The sequence below is a fragment of the Lampris incognitus genome, chromosome 3, assembly GCF_029633865.1.
Source record: "Lampris incognitus isolate fLamInc1 chromosome 3, fLamInc1.hap2, whole genome shotgun sequence".
Lineage (NCBI taxonomy): Eukaryota > Metazoa > Chordata > Actinopteri > Lampriformes > Lampridae > Lampris > Lampris incognitus.
The window spans coordinates 78,795,811-78,811,197 of NC_079213.1; the positions used below are offsets into that span (position 1 = coordinate 78,795,811).

Below are 15,387 nucleotides of genomic sequence, written 5' to 3' on the forward strand. Positions count from 1 at the left end.
TATTATCTACAGGCTGTAGGATGGAGACAAAAATTATAGCAGATAACCAAATGTGTGACAGTATATAGTATACACCAACAGCACAGTACCTGTATTCACACTGGTCTCCCCTCATTTGTTCACATCCATCCAAGAAGAAGCTTTAACAGTCTTTAATGATTTTCAACTCTAATTATCACTGGCACACAGCTTACTTTATTATGTCTACATGCTCTGGTTAGAGGCATCAGTAAATCTCAGCTGAACGCCTTTTGTGTAACACTTTATTTTAAGCCCTTTAGGGATTCCCATGTGGTGCTGGACTGTGAGACTCAATTTATGCAGGAAAGAAAGCCGTGGTGTGTGAATTATTCATTAAACACCATCTCTCATCACATGAGGAACACAGAGTAAGTATGCAGGCCACACCAGAGCACATCTGCTGTCCTTTAGGACACACACCTGTGCTGTGTGTAGCCTCTTGGTATCTACAGCCCAGGTCTGTAGTAACACAGGGAGCTTATGCAATGCCAAAATAAGTCAAGGGGGATGCCATATTTGCTAGAGTTTGCAGCTGACATCTGTTCAGCACAGAAGTCTGATACTATTCCTTTGAGACTCATATGGAGACACTCAAAGGGCAAAAACTGCAGAATGCAATTTATGGCAAAGAGCAGTATCTATGTTCAATCAAATGGTTAAATAGTAATAATTGGGCTACAAACTATTGAAAAATCCAGCTCAATCAATGCACCAAACAACAGCAATGCAAACATCACCAAATATACACCATAAAAGACAAATTAACATCTATATTACATTATATTACATTCCCATATGTGTATCCTCCTCTCAGATTTTTTATCAGGTTTTAGCTGCATGCTGCCTCAAGTCTGCTGTGACAAACTGCAACATCTGGTTCCAACTTGTGGGTCACAAACTTTTGTCAATACAGAGGGTAACATGTCAGAATGGATGATGCTTGGTGTTCCTCATTTATCACTACTAGCTGAGCACTACAGCAGAAAATGATCTTGCTTCAATCCCATGCTCTCCCTTTGCTTTACTGTCCATCTGAGAGGCTCAGGCCTAAACAGTCTGGCTATTAAGTTTGCTGATGACACAGCCCTTATGGGCAGCTTGATTATGAGCACCACTTTGAGAGGGAAGCCAATTGAGAATCCAGTACCTCATACTCAACATAACTTCTGTTGGAGAGCTTACCAGTTTTCTTTTCATGGATAGCTGTTAGGAAATTTTTTTTTTTTAAAATTTGTTGAAACCATTGACTAATTCCCTTTATATAACTACAACATGTTTACAAGAAACGACAGTGATGACGACATGGATTCTGAAAACATACTGCACTTACAACACACAGTGTGCATATGCTGTCTTATCCTGGCCTCAGAGCTCTCAGCAGAACCAAGCTGCTGAACTAGCATAGTAGTGCAGGTGCTGCTCAACATGACAGCTATACAGAAAGCTGGGCACATTTCTCGAGACGGCTCCCACTATTGTTTTAAGGACTTTGAATGGTTGCCCAATCGCAAATCACTCCTGACACTCTTCTCTACGCACTCCACCCTGCCTGCACTCTCTTCTTCACCTCTCTTTCACACTCCGCATTACTTTGAACAGTAATCCTGTAGGGTTAATTAAATAAAATAGAATATTGTTCTTTTTTATTGTTGGTATATGCTCTGGGGGCGATAACCACAGGAGCTGTCATGAGATTAAGTCAACCAGGGAGACAGTACTAGACCATAAACCGTAAAGACAACTTCTTCTTCTTCTTTTTTGGGCTGATCCCGTTAGGGGTCGCTACAGCGGATCATCCGTTTCCATTTCTTCCTGTCCTTTGCATCTTCCTCTGTCACACCAGCCACCTGCATGTCCTCTCTCACCACATCCATAAACCTCTTCTTTGGCCTTCCTCTTTTCCTCTTGCCTGGCAGCTCCATATTCAGCATCCTTCTCCCAATATACCCAGAATCTCTCCTCCACAAATGTCCAGACCATCTCAATCTTGACTCTCTTGCTTTGTCTCCAAACCATCCAACCTGAGCTGTCCCTCTAATATACTTGTTCCTAATCCCGTCCATCTTCGTCACTCCCAATGAAAATCTTAACATCTTCAACTCTGCCACCTCCAGCTCCGCCTCCTGTCTTTTCATCAGTGACACTGTCTCCAAATCATATAACATAGCTGGTCTCGCAACCATCTTGTAAACCTTCCCTATAACTCTTGCTGGTACCCTTCTGTTGCAAATCACTCCTGACACTCTTCTCCACCCACTCCACCCTGCCTGCACTCTCTTCTTCACCTCTCTTCCACGCTCCCCATTACTTCGGACAGTTTACCCCAAGTATTTAAACTCATCCACCTTTGCCACCTCAACTCCTTGCATCCTCACCAAGACAACATAAACTGAAAATTGACTTTTTCCCCTTGTTAGCTCATTTCCCCAGTCATATTATACATTTATTCAACTTTTGCAAAAAAACAAAAAACAAAAATGTATTTTTATTTGTTTATTTTTAATCCAAATTTAATCATCTTGACCTCTTCTAAAAAAAGCCAAGTTTTTGTGATTGTGTCACCTAGCCCAAGCGGGCGGGTGAGCAACAATCAAACCAACAATATTATGAAATGTTTTCCCTCCCCCCTTCCAGCATCATATAAAACCTGCAAGGGGCAAAATTTCATGATCAAATCAAATCCTGAAGGACAAAATCAAATCCCTTACTACGTTTTGTCCCACCCAGAGTCCTGCCCTAACATCCTGTTTTACTTGGAAGCACTTCACATAGCTTAAGCAAGATACACTAGATGGCCAAAAGTATGTGGACACCCCTTCTAATGAGTGGATTTGGCAATTTCAGCCACACCCATACATCAAGCACACAGCTATGCAGTTTCCACAAACACTGACAGTAGAATTGGTCATACTGGCGAGCTTAGTGACTTTCAACATGGCCCTGTCATAGGATACCACCTTTTCAACAAGTCAGTTGGTCAAATTTCTGCCCTGCTAGATCTGCCCTTTAAGTCTGTTATTGTGAAGTGGGAACATTTTGGAGCAACAACAGCTTAGCCTGGAAGCAGTAGGACACACAAGCTCACAGAAAGGGATAACTGAGTGAAGCGCACAGCATGTAAAAATTGTCTGTCCTTGAAGGCAACACCTTTGGGATGAACTGGAATGCCAACTGTGAGCCAGGCCTTCCCCCCAACATCAGTGCCCAACCTCACTACATGCTCTTGTGGTTAAATGGGAGCGAATCCCTGCAACCATGTTCAAAAATCTAGAGGAAAGCCTTCCCAGAAGAGTGGAGGCTGTTATAGCAACAAAGGGGGGACCAACTCAATATTAATGCCCATGGTTTTGGAATGAGATGTTCGGGTGCCCACATATTTTTGGCCATGTAGTGTACATTCCGAATGCTGTTTCACATTGTCTTTAACCAACCCGCTGTCCCAGGTCATATTTTTCAAGCACATTTTTTGATTTTGATAAACTCTGAAGAGAAATATATGAATACCCAACATGTATAGGATATCTCAGTATGGTAGACAAGCCACTTAAATGCAGAGATGTAGCATTTTAATTGGCCTTTGCAAGTTTGCAACGACAGGACACCATTATTACTATAGTGTCATTCACATAAGTCCAGTTCCACCAGTTATCATCTTTAGATACCAACACCTCTGGAAGAAGAACACACCCAAAAAGGGAGACAACACACAAAGGGTATGGCAACAGGTGGGTGGGGTGGGCCAAGACAGTCTGCATTTGGTAATACTTTAGGAAGAGCCTGAAATAGCCTAGATCTAGTATCAGGGGACATTGAAGATCTGAGCATTAGGCTGATAGATTTGTCCCTTCTATGTTTCTTTAAACCTCTGTTCTTGCCTCCTGATAGGACCATGCAGTCAAATGCTCCACTCAAGGTGACCTATTTAATGCTACATGTGAAAGTCCTTTTTTTTCCCCTCTCCTGTCCCAGTTTCTCTTCAGAGGGTGCAAAAATAACTGTTTCCTTCAAAAGGGGGTGGATAGACTTTTTCACTGAATTATTCTAGACGTTACAGAGAGACATTCAGCTCATTTGGGAGAAATGAAATTCAAGCAGACTGCATCAGTTCTAGCACCTGTTAATAAACACAACTACACAACCTAAAAAATGTAGCCGTACAAATGAAATAAAAAGCAGCTATGATCGAGACAGGATAAACAACAGATGACTGCAGAGCTGTGGTGACTCAGTCAATGCTCCATCGCTGTTCCTGAAACAGCAACGTACATAACAGGCCGAGTCACACAGCTAATTACTCTGTTTTGCACCACTGTATGTTTATTTCAATCAAACAATTCATGTCTCAGGCAAAAGCATTGCCAACACTCAGCAAACTGACTCCAGTGGAATTGTTCTCAATTAACAAAGGGACACAATATGCATTAAGTGTACGTGTAATAGTTATGTGAAATTCATTTTGGTAAAAATGCCCTTCAAGTAACTGCAAAGACAGAATAAATACTGTGTAGATGGCTGACATGGTGATGGGCCATTTGTATATGTTTTACATTGTTGGGCACTTTTTTTTATGCTCATTAGTGACAACTCAAGCCCTGCAGACAGGAGCAGATGGGGCTGTTCCTTAAAACATCCCATTCCCAATAGGACAGAAATCCCTCACCATACGATGAACATGATCACTCCAAATAGCTTTGTCTATGTTGGCCCCTACTACACCCTCTATAGGGCTCAGTGATCCTAAAACAATCCAGGAAAATTAGCCTCTGCACACATCAAAACAGCTTCCAGACAGCTTCATGGAAAACAAGCACTTGGGTCTGTAGACCGCTTTTGGCTTGTATAGTACCACAAATGCATTTACTAGCTTTTTGACTTAAGACTCGGGTAAAAGGATAAATGACTCATCTGGTCACAACTTTTTTTCCGCTGTTCAACAGACCACCGTCTGTATTTCTTACACCATTTGATTTGCAAAAACATCAGCATTTTTAGTTGTAATAAGGGGTTTATCTATTGCAACTTGCCTATGATTTCCCCATATGAGATGTTCTCAACAGACAGCTTTGGATAACCCTGCCTACTCGCACATAACATAGATATTTAATTGAAAAATAATGCAACTGAAACAATTTATAAATGGCTTTTTGATTGCAAATCAAACTAATGTATGATCTTGGGTGAGTATGCATTTCCATCTAAAAATTTCCCTTTCCAAATTATTTTGTTCTCTGAGACTGTGCTGCCCCAGTGCTTCATCACTGAAGCTCCTGTCAAATGTATTGCAACAGTCACTCCTTTCTTAGGTTACAGAGATCTTTTGTTTTTTAGCCATGGTAAGATAGTAAATAATAAGTGGCAATTTGGTCTGCCCAGCATTCATATACATGACTTAAGGGGATAGTAAATGTAAAATAAATACATGCTGGGTTGGCAACTTGTAATATTAAGAGCCCATAACATTTTGGCCATGTTTGACCATTTATGACAACGTTGTGGGTGATTCTGTATTGCTATTCTGCTGCCACTAGGGGACTGCCATGTTGTCTTCTGTGTGTCGTGACATGGGTTCAATACTGAGGGGAGCACCATCTGTGTCTATGGGCTGATTTTCATGAAATCGGTTGCAGACGCAGAGGTAAGCGCAGGCACACATGATGCATGCAGAATATATATTTTGGGTAATTTGGTGACGAGAGATGCAGGCGCAGCCCTGGCACAGCTGATAAGGAGGTTGGATTAGTACGAATACATTATTAACAGGTGTGGTTGTGGTGGGCATTGACTCAGCCAATCATATCAGTTCCTCTCATACCCTTTATATACTGTGTGGTGTGGTATATTGTCTTCTTCCTGATTATAACTGCCCTTGCATTACTCCTCGATTAACTTGGATGAACGAAATATGGCGGCGGTAAATTATTTCCTCATATCCTCCAATTTCGTGCTCCATTCCTTTTGAGTGTGACAAAGCAAAATATATATTTGAAGCAGCAAACAAGAAAAATCGTCATTAAAGAGCCTGGCTTACATAACTCACAAATGGACTTTAGTGTTGTCATGTTGAGCACAGGCCTAAGGAGACTGACAGTGGACACGATAATTTAGGCTAGAGCCTAACATGGGAGTGAATGTTCATGTCCCGATACCATGACTCAATGAAAACAACAACAAAAAATCCTCCCGTCCCGTTCTGCTCACTATATTGATAGCAGAATTGACTTCCGTCCCACAGCAATTCGGCGGTAGTCATGTGATTCCAAATGTCAGACTGGTATAGGCGTTTTGTAGTAGCGTCTGTCTGGATCAGACTGAGAGTCACTTGTCACGTTAAGAAAGAGAGAAGAGAAAGCCAGTTTATTTTTGTCAATGTACAATGTTTGGTTACAATGCATTTAAACCATCCCATTGTATAGGAGCAGTGGGCAGCTGCAGCACCCGGGGACCAACTCCAATTCTTCTTTCCATTGCCTTGGTCAGGGGCACAGACAGCAGTATTAACCCTAACATGCATGCCTTTTTGATGGTGGGAGGAAACCAAAACCGACACAGACATGTGGAGAACATGCAACTCCACACAGAAAGGACCTGGGATGGCCCGGAGTTCGAACCCAGGACCTTCTTACAACAGTGCTAACCACTGGGCCACCAGGGTTGAATGGTATCAAACCTGATACCATTAAGTACAGAGCAGTTGTATAGATTGGGAAACTGATTTTGTGGACTCGAGTAGCGTTTATGCTCAGATGAACATTAATCTAGAGAGAAACGGCTGTTCATTCTGGGTAGCACAGTAGCCCAGTGGTTAGGACTGATGTCTCACAGCAAGAGGGTCCTGGGTCCGAATCCAGGCTGTCCCAGGTCCTTTTTGTGTTGGGTTTGCATGTTCTCCCCATTTCTGTGTGGGTTTCCTCCCACCATCAAAAGCATGTATGTTAGGATTAGTACTAATGATGTCTGTGCCCCTGACCAAGGCAATAGGAAAGAAGAACTGGAGTTGGTCCCCGGCCGCTGCTCACTGCTCCTAGCTACACAGCTAAGATGGGTTAAATGCAGAAGATGAATTTCCCCAAGGGGATTAATAAAAAAGCATATAAAAAGCAACCTATCCAGGGTAAATTGTTCTAACTGTATCATCATACAAAATTAGTTTCCTAGTCTATAAAAGAGTTCACTTGTTAACACCAAATGACATCATTATGAGTCTTTGTTTTCGAATATATTCACAAAAACCCTGATTTAGGACCACAGGAGTGTCTATCAATTTCACTGTTCCCCATTTAGCCGCTTTTACTGTAAGCGTTGTTTTATGACAAGAGGTTTGAAAAAAAAAGCTTTATTTGCTGATCTCCTCTGAATAATAAACAATTTAGAAATAGTTGAAGCTCAAACTGTAAAGCTAACTTCTAAGGCCACTACCATTTGAAGTGATAACGGCCCCCAACTCTGTCAATGTTTTCCAACTCTCAGGTCAGGTTCACATGGTAAATGATCAATTCATGGCATGGCAAGTGCATTCTGAATGCAGCTGTGTGCAGAGCGCATTCCTCAGAGGCGTTTCACAGTTAAATAAATATTCACCACAGCAATGTTTACTCTTTGATGTTTTGCTGCATATCAAGCCAATGACTAAAATATTCTGCTTTCTTAGAGACAGGTCTAGAGGCTTGCCATTGGCTACAATCAAGGCTTTGCTCTGATTGTGCGATTAGCTTTCCAAAGAAGCTGTCGCGTTTTGCTTACCTAAGGAGTAAATATCGTGTTTCTTCAGTTTGACAGCACGGGAAGTGCTTTATTTGTTAAGTCGCTCGTCACACAACACTACATGGTGTTGGTGAAGGTGGGGGGGGGGGTCTGAGAACATGAGTCAAGCATTGAAAGCAGTGTTAGACAACAAACTACGTGACAACCATGGTAAGGAAGTCCCAAAAAAAAAATCCAACACACACACACACACACACACACACACACACACACACACGGGTACTTGTTTGCAGGTGTAATTGAACATTTCGAAGGTGACAGGCCTCTGCAAAAAACTGCTCCTTTTTCCACAGGATGGGGAGCCTCTACACCTAAGCTGATTTGCGTCAGAAAAACATGAGATAAGCTCCTGCCACGAGCGCTACCTTGGCTTGAACGAGGGTTACATATTGACTTGCTTATTTATATTTACTTGTTTACTTATATCATCCATCAGATGATAGATCACCTATCTATAAAAACCATTTTGCTAGGGAGCGACCTCTGTTGCGGTATTACAGTGATGCAAGAGAAAATGAACAAAACCGACTTGTGTACATATGAAACAAGCCAACTTTGTTGGGATAACAGATCGAGCACATAAGGTGAGGGCTTGCCCCACAATCTACACTGAGCAAACATGTCCCATGCCTTGTGTCACCGAGTTACCCTGGGCTAACTCTGGAGAAAGTAAAAAAAGGGTTTCCACTACCGGTGAGTAATCTACCCAGTTTCGTCCAAACAATGGAAGAAAAAAAATGAAGCAAAGGTAAACACCAAGCATACACTGACTTTCTATTTGCCATGGCTGCAAGCAAATAAATGCTATGATACAGCAAAGAAATGAGTGTCAAGTGTGATTCAATTTAAACAGTGTGAACACATAAGTGGTTTCGCCCTGCCGATTTAAATGAAAAACTACATTGAATTAGAAAACCAGAGAACCAAGACTTCATCTGAAATATGAATCAGTACTTCTAACAGAGCACATAGCTATTTCAATGGCATGATGCCAATTTGTGTTTGTTTGTATTTGCTTTTTTAATTTAATTGTTGCAGAAAATTGTGAATTAAGTGTTTTTTAAAATGCTGTTATCAGTAGTAGTAGCTGTAATAGTAGTAGTGGTAGTATTATTACTTCTCCATGTAATACATTTAGTATCAATGGTATTATTATTATTATCAGTAGTAGTAATATTTCCTTGACAATGGATGAGAGGCTGACTTTCCACAATCAACAAGCCTTTATTTTACAATATTACATGCTGGGATAGGCTCCAGCATCTTGTGACCGTGATTGGGATAAGCAGCTTGGATAATGGATGGCTAGACATAAAAATAATCTTAAAGGCAAACTGTGTATGATTTTCCCCTTATTGCAGGGATTTTGCTTATATTTATATTCAGAATCCTTATTTGCTGGTGTTAATGTAGTCTTAACATGGCACACCTTTAATGTCATTATATTGCCAACAGTGATAAGAATGTGCCATTTGTCTCCCACTTAATTTTCCATTTGCACTTCAAACTGTGACTCCAGAAACTAGACTCTGGGGTTTTCTGTTCCTTGCTGTGGGAGACTCAACGAGTCTTCACATTTATAGCGCATTATTTAATGTGTTAAATTTACAATCTTTAAAGTCTGTTTTTTTCCCCACCCCTTTAATAACACTGCTGCTGGAAGTTTCAAGTAGCAATATCCTTCCCTAAGCATAACTATATAAGATAACAATGGTTATTGATGTGACAAATTGGTTTGATTTTTTGCAATCAATTTGCACTTTGCATCACAGGATTTTATGAAGTATTAACAGACAAGACATGTGAGATTAGATAATAATAATAATAAAAAAATCACATAAAGTTGAATCAGTTCATCTGGACAAAACGTTCATTGAGAAAGAAACGTTTAATCACTGATCTAAGTGACCTCTTCAGTCTCAACTGACTGCAGGTATCCCCACCCTTATAAACAATACGGTTGCATAACGACCAAAACCAATGATCGGTTTCATATGCAAATTGCCGTGACCATTAACTAGAGTTACAATGGCCATGTGTACTATTCACAGAGGATTGGGGAATAGTTGCAATCACAGCATTGTAAAATGGTGACAGATGTACTCTTAGCCCCCCCCCCCCCCCCGGTTCAGGGATGGTCGTTCCTTCTTAACATAAATGTCTTTGACTCCCCATTAAAACCAGCGTCCCTCCCTATCAAGGATGTGCACATCCTCATCCCTGAAAGAGTGGCCACTGGCCTGTAGATGGGTGTAGACCGTGGAGTCCTGGTCTGACGTGTTAGCTCTTCTGTGTTGTGCCATCGTCTTGGCCAGCATCTGTTTAGTTTCCCCGATGTACAAGTCACGACAATCCTCCTGGCACTTAACAGCATACACTATATTGCTCTGTTTGTGCTGGGGGACCCGATCCTTGGGGTGGACCAACTTCTGGCGCACTATTTGGAAAATACGCATCTCAACTGTTCCAACATTCCTGCCACATACAGAATCACCACTGGTTTACGCTGAGACAGCTGTTGTCCTTCTCCTCTCTTCGATTGACCGGTGCACTGTTTGGGCGCTCCAAACTGGAATGAGAGAATGCAGTCTACGTCCATCTGTCTGCATCCATCTACAGATCAGTGGCCACTCTTTCAAGGATGAGGATGTGCACATCCTTGATAGGGAGGAACGCTGATTTGAACAGGGAGTCAAAGAGGCCATCTATGTGAAGAGGTAAAGACCATCCCTGAACCGGGGGGGGGGGGGCTAAGAGTACATCTGTCCCAATCTTATAGTGCTGTGATTGCAAGTATTCTCAAATCCTTTGCATATGAACCCGATCATACTTTTGGTCGTTATGCAACTGTATTGTTTATAAGGGTGGGGATACCTGCAGTCAGTTGAGACTGAAGAGGTCACTTAGACGAATTATGAAACATTTCTCTCAATAAACGTTGTGTCCTGATGAACTGATTCAACTTTCTGTGATTTCCTTACCAGGAATATTGAGCATGAATAAAGACAATAATTAAGAAAGCTCATTAAAGCTTAGTGTAACCATGTGACATAGTTTAATTGCCCCCAACCTCAGACCTCAAGGATTCAACATCTGTAGGGGGCCTGCAGTTCCTGAGCTAGGGTCTCTGTGATTTGGATCCACAGTAAGAGAAAGGATGTGGAGAACTCCTAAGACCAAACTACTAAAACCAAACATTTTGCTGCTTCATTAACCATAGACAAGATGATTAATAAAAGAGGAGACTGAATAAGTGAAGCTTACTCCTGAGTACTATAAATCCACCACTATAGTAGCGCGTTTTATTTTCCCTCTGTGCTCCTTTGCACAGCACAATTCAGAGAGACACGGTGAAAAGCACAGAGGAAAGCGAGGGTGTTTTTGAAATGGGTGGGGATACATTTTCTGATGGGACCTGTCAGAAATCTCAAAAGAGTGAACTGTGTTCCTAATAAGGGGGGAATGTGACAGTAATTGCAATAGCTGGCTACTCTGCTGCTGTGTTAAAGCAGTTCCTAGCATGCTGTATTTGTTTCGGCCTTGTGTTTGTGGCTCATGTACAGGCCACTTTCACAGCTACATTTCAGCATGGTGTCTGGTCTACGTGCCGCTATGTTGTTGTTTTTGTGACAGGGGTGTGCGTGTGTGTATGTGTATGAGTGTGTTTGGGGTAGGCTATCTGTATCCTTCCTGCTAAACACTTGGGTAACAAAAATTTGTGTGGAGCTGTATTAACTACATAAGCATGCTTGATAAGCATTGCAAGCTGCAAGGAGGGAAACTATTTGATGCAATGCAGCTCCTTTCTCTGGACTGTGCTCTTTTTTTTTTTTTTACCGTCACGGTACCATCACGCCCCTTGGCAGGCTTACTCACATCACTGATACTCATTCTTGTGCCATGGAGGGCCATGTGTCTTATTTTAGGGTTTTATTCCAACCCAACGTTACACCAGCACTGAGTATCACTGGTCTACAAGTACCGGGAGTGTCCAAAAAAAAAAAAATCAATCATGTAGTTTTGTGCGTATATGCCCATGTGTTTGTTTGGACAAATGTTAGTTTTTTTAATACTGTTTATGAGGCCTTGAAAAGGCTAACTGCTGGTAAATTCACACTAAAAACATTGATCAAATTAAGCCATATCCAGAGGGTTCATTTTCTTGTACTTTTACACTTTAAGGCACCCTACAATGCTGCCAACAGCACAAAGTCTTAAATAATAACTGCACAGATTCAAGAATCTGGAACGTACAAAAAAGAAACTGTAAATGCAAAGCACAGTGTCGGATTGTTATGAGCCTGTTTTGCCTTTATCTTGTGCGAGAGCGAGGCAGGTTAGCCAACCACTCTGAGTAGGCTGAATATGCTCCATGGAGAGGTTGGTCAACTGCCCGATGGAAACCAGTAAGCCATTAAATATTTTCCCTAATTGTATTCTGTTTTGTATTCAGTATAAAGAATGTATGTACACTTACGTTGAACAAAAAACTTTTATCTTAGTGAACGTGTCTAAGGGATGAATGAAAAAAAAAAGGTATCGAACCCTTTCCAATGTTCCAAGCTGTGATTATGGTGATGCCAACTGCATTCGACACAACTAACCACAGCAAAGAGAGTCCTCTTGAGTATGGTAGCTATAAAAAAAAAGACTCAGTCCATTGTGTGGAAATAAATAAGGCCTAATGGTGCCAGGTCTGTTGTATATAATGGAGACATTTGCAGCTGTCTAGGCCTGGGATCAATCAGTCTGAATTACAAAGCTTGGTAATTATAGGCTGCGATTCCGGTTTACAGCAGCGCTTTTCTCTTTCTCTCCTCACACTTATCTGAGTATTCGCTCCACGTCAAGTATGCAGATTCTGTGATTCCTACTTGACCTTGCCCAATCGCATTTCTTTGTAATGAAACTGATTGGAATAATGACTAAGATTTTCCACGTTAAATATTGTAATGAATATTGTGAGGCATATGTAATATTCCACTATAGGAAAACATCACAGGTGTTTGAAGAGAAAGCCTCAGACATTGGTCTTGCTGCTTCTGGCAATTCTCACAAGTCCTCTAGAGACATCAGTAGGAGGTAATAAGTCTCTATGAACACTCCATTATTCATGTTTGGTAACTGTCAATTCTTTACACGGTCTCTTCCTTACATGGTCCAAAGAAATAAGGCAAAACTATTACAGTGGCATGTATGTACGCTAACAGGGATTTAGCTTGACAGATTTCTGATTGATTTAAAACTATCAATCAGTTTTTTTTTATTTAAAAAAATTACCAAATATGATTGAAGACTATGTTATGCACAGAGAGATTACAAGAAGGATAAGTGCTGGCAAAACAGACAGAAAATCAATCTGCCCCAATCAACATGAAAAGACTCACAAAATTGTTTGAACCTGAACGCCCCAATAACATTGTTTTTCTTAACCTTCATTAAGAATCGGTGCAAAATTTTGGAGCCACCATACACCTGTGGTTCTGAGGTTTTAAGCATGCAACGTTTTTCTGTCACACAAAGAATTTTTGAACACACTGCTCACAAAGATCTTCAAACACCCCCCCCACGTACGCACACACATGCACACACCACCACCACCAGAGCTTTTTGTGACCATGTGGGTTAAGACAATGTTTTCATGTGAAAACATTAAGTGCAGCACAGTATATCACCGATATCACTGAACGACCAGTTTTGAAATCAATGAAACGAATACAAAATGAGCAAAAAGAAGGGTATGTTAACTCTTAAAAATGGAACTTACTTTGTGTCTGCATTTCAGAACAACACCATAGGCACCTAAAAAGAGGGAAGCAAACATCAACAAAAGATAGTGAAACTTCCCAGACTTAAAAAACAGACATGTGTATATCAGGCCTGTGTAATTTTCTGTAGGTTACCGCACCCTTTTCACAGAGGAACTTGAACAGAAAATTCCCAAAATTTCCAACCTTATCTCTGCCTATCTGCGACAAGGACAGCACATGAAAAACACCTTTAGTTGTTCCCAATCGTTTCTGAATCTTTGGAGCAGCTGCATCTCTTCCGGCCACAAAGTGATGTATCGTGACGTCAGTTGGCGGCCGGAAAAAAAACTATAGCCTAGCATAAAACTACAGCTGAACATAAAACTACAGCCTAGCAGGGTTTCTTATACTTTAATCTACTCTAAAGACGCTGTTAAAAAAAAAATCCACATTCTCTCAACTAAGCTACATTTCCGATGGTGGAGATGATGTCCCACAACACTAGTGTTAAGCATTTTATGGATGATGATACAGAAGCTTACTTGCAATGCATTCTGGTACATGTAGGTGCTGTGTGAAAGAGAACACTGATTTCTCGTCAATATAATATGCAGTGAGGATTTTATTGCTTCAGTCGGCTACCTTTATCATCAGTACTGATTGCACATAAACAAACAATCAATGAAATTTCCCTTTAAATTGGTCATCAGTGATTTTGATTTGGAAATCTTTTTACAATATTTGGTCAAACTCTTTCTGCACCCGACAGCTAAGTAAGTAAATGCAGTAAGTAAATGCACTGGGAAAAAAATCTGGTCTATGTAGACATCCCATGCACTGTAAACTGAGAGAGAATTTTCTCTGCACCGGCTTCTTGTCAACCAATCAGGAAAGAGTTCCTGGCATTCACGAGGCTCTTAGGCAGAAGTGAGGGGGTGGATTCTTTTGCAGTATGCTTTCAAAATATAGCTAGCGCTTGCTAACTTCCGCCCAGGATCACTTACCCCAACTTTTAAGAGTAGGGCTACATTTACATTTATTCAAAGAGGTTATGAAATGTAAAAAATATGCTTATTTTATAATTCATAATATACTCAATTTACAAATGAAAAAAGATTAACTTAATCTGAAAAGAGCTTTGTATCCTCACCTGCAGTAAGTTGGCCAACAATGAGTGCCCCCTGGAGAAAGGTCTGGGACCTAATGAACTGGCTTTTTTTTTTTTTTTAGTCTATGGCTTCAAAAAAAAAAATCACATGATTTTTGAAGCCTCTGTGTCAAAGGTAATTTCTCTCATATGCTCAAACCAATTAAGGAATAACATCTTTCTCCAGAAAAGGACGTGTGGGTTAGAAAGTAGGACACAAGTGTTGGCAAGCTTGTGTAGTTCTGATGTTATCGTCCCTGGCAGTCACACACATATCCCCTGAGGGTCTAAGTGGAATTCTTGGACTGAGCAGGCATATGAAAAACCACTCAGCAGACCTTCTCAAGAACATCAGTGGTAGAAGAGGCCCCTCCATGATCTACTTTTAGGGGGCTGCTCTAATACTGTACATTGTTTAACTTGTGCTTGATGTCAAAACACAAAAGAAAAAAAATACTATAAATGCTGCCATACAAAAACCTAAATCATTGCACATCCTCATCTTAGAACATCAGTGGTAATCCAATGGCATTTCCACACCAATCCCTTTCTTTCATGTTATTTTTCATCATTTATTACTGCAGTACTTGTATCTATACAGCCTATACATAAGCGCTAGTGTGAGCCTATAGGCCCCATTGAGTCTGATCGATTAACACAATGGATCGACCTCAAAATGACTGAAGCCAATTCTGTGATGCTATATCA

General features: G+C 40.9%; 1 protein-coding gene across 4 annotated transcripts in view; it reads right to left on the reverse strand.

Annotated features, from left to right (window-relative positions):
• Positions 1–15,387, reverse strand: part of LOC130109365 (cyclin-dependent kinase-like 5) — a 38,923-nt gene that overhangs the window by 19,885 nt on the left and 3,651 nt on the right. For all 4 annotated transcript variants that reach the window (XM_056276239.1, XM_056276238.1, XM_056276240.1 and 1 more), the window contains one exon: positions 13,550–13,584. In XM_056276239.1, the coding sequence (XP_056132214.1) occupies positions 13,550–13,584 (35 nt within the window). The remainder of the gene's footprint in view (positions 1–13,549; positions 13,585–15,387) is intronic.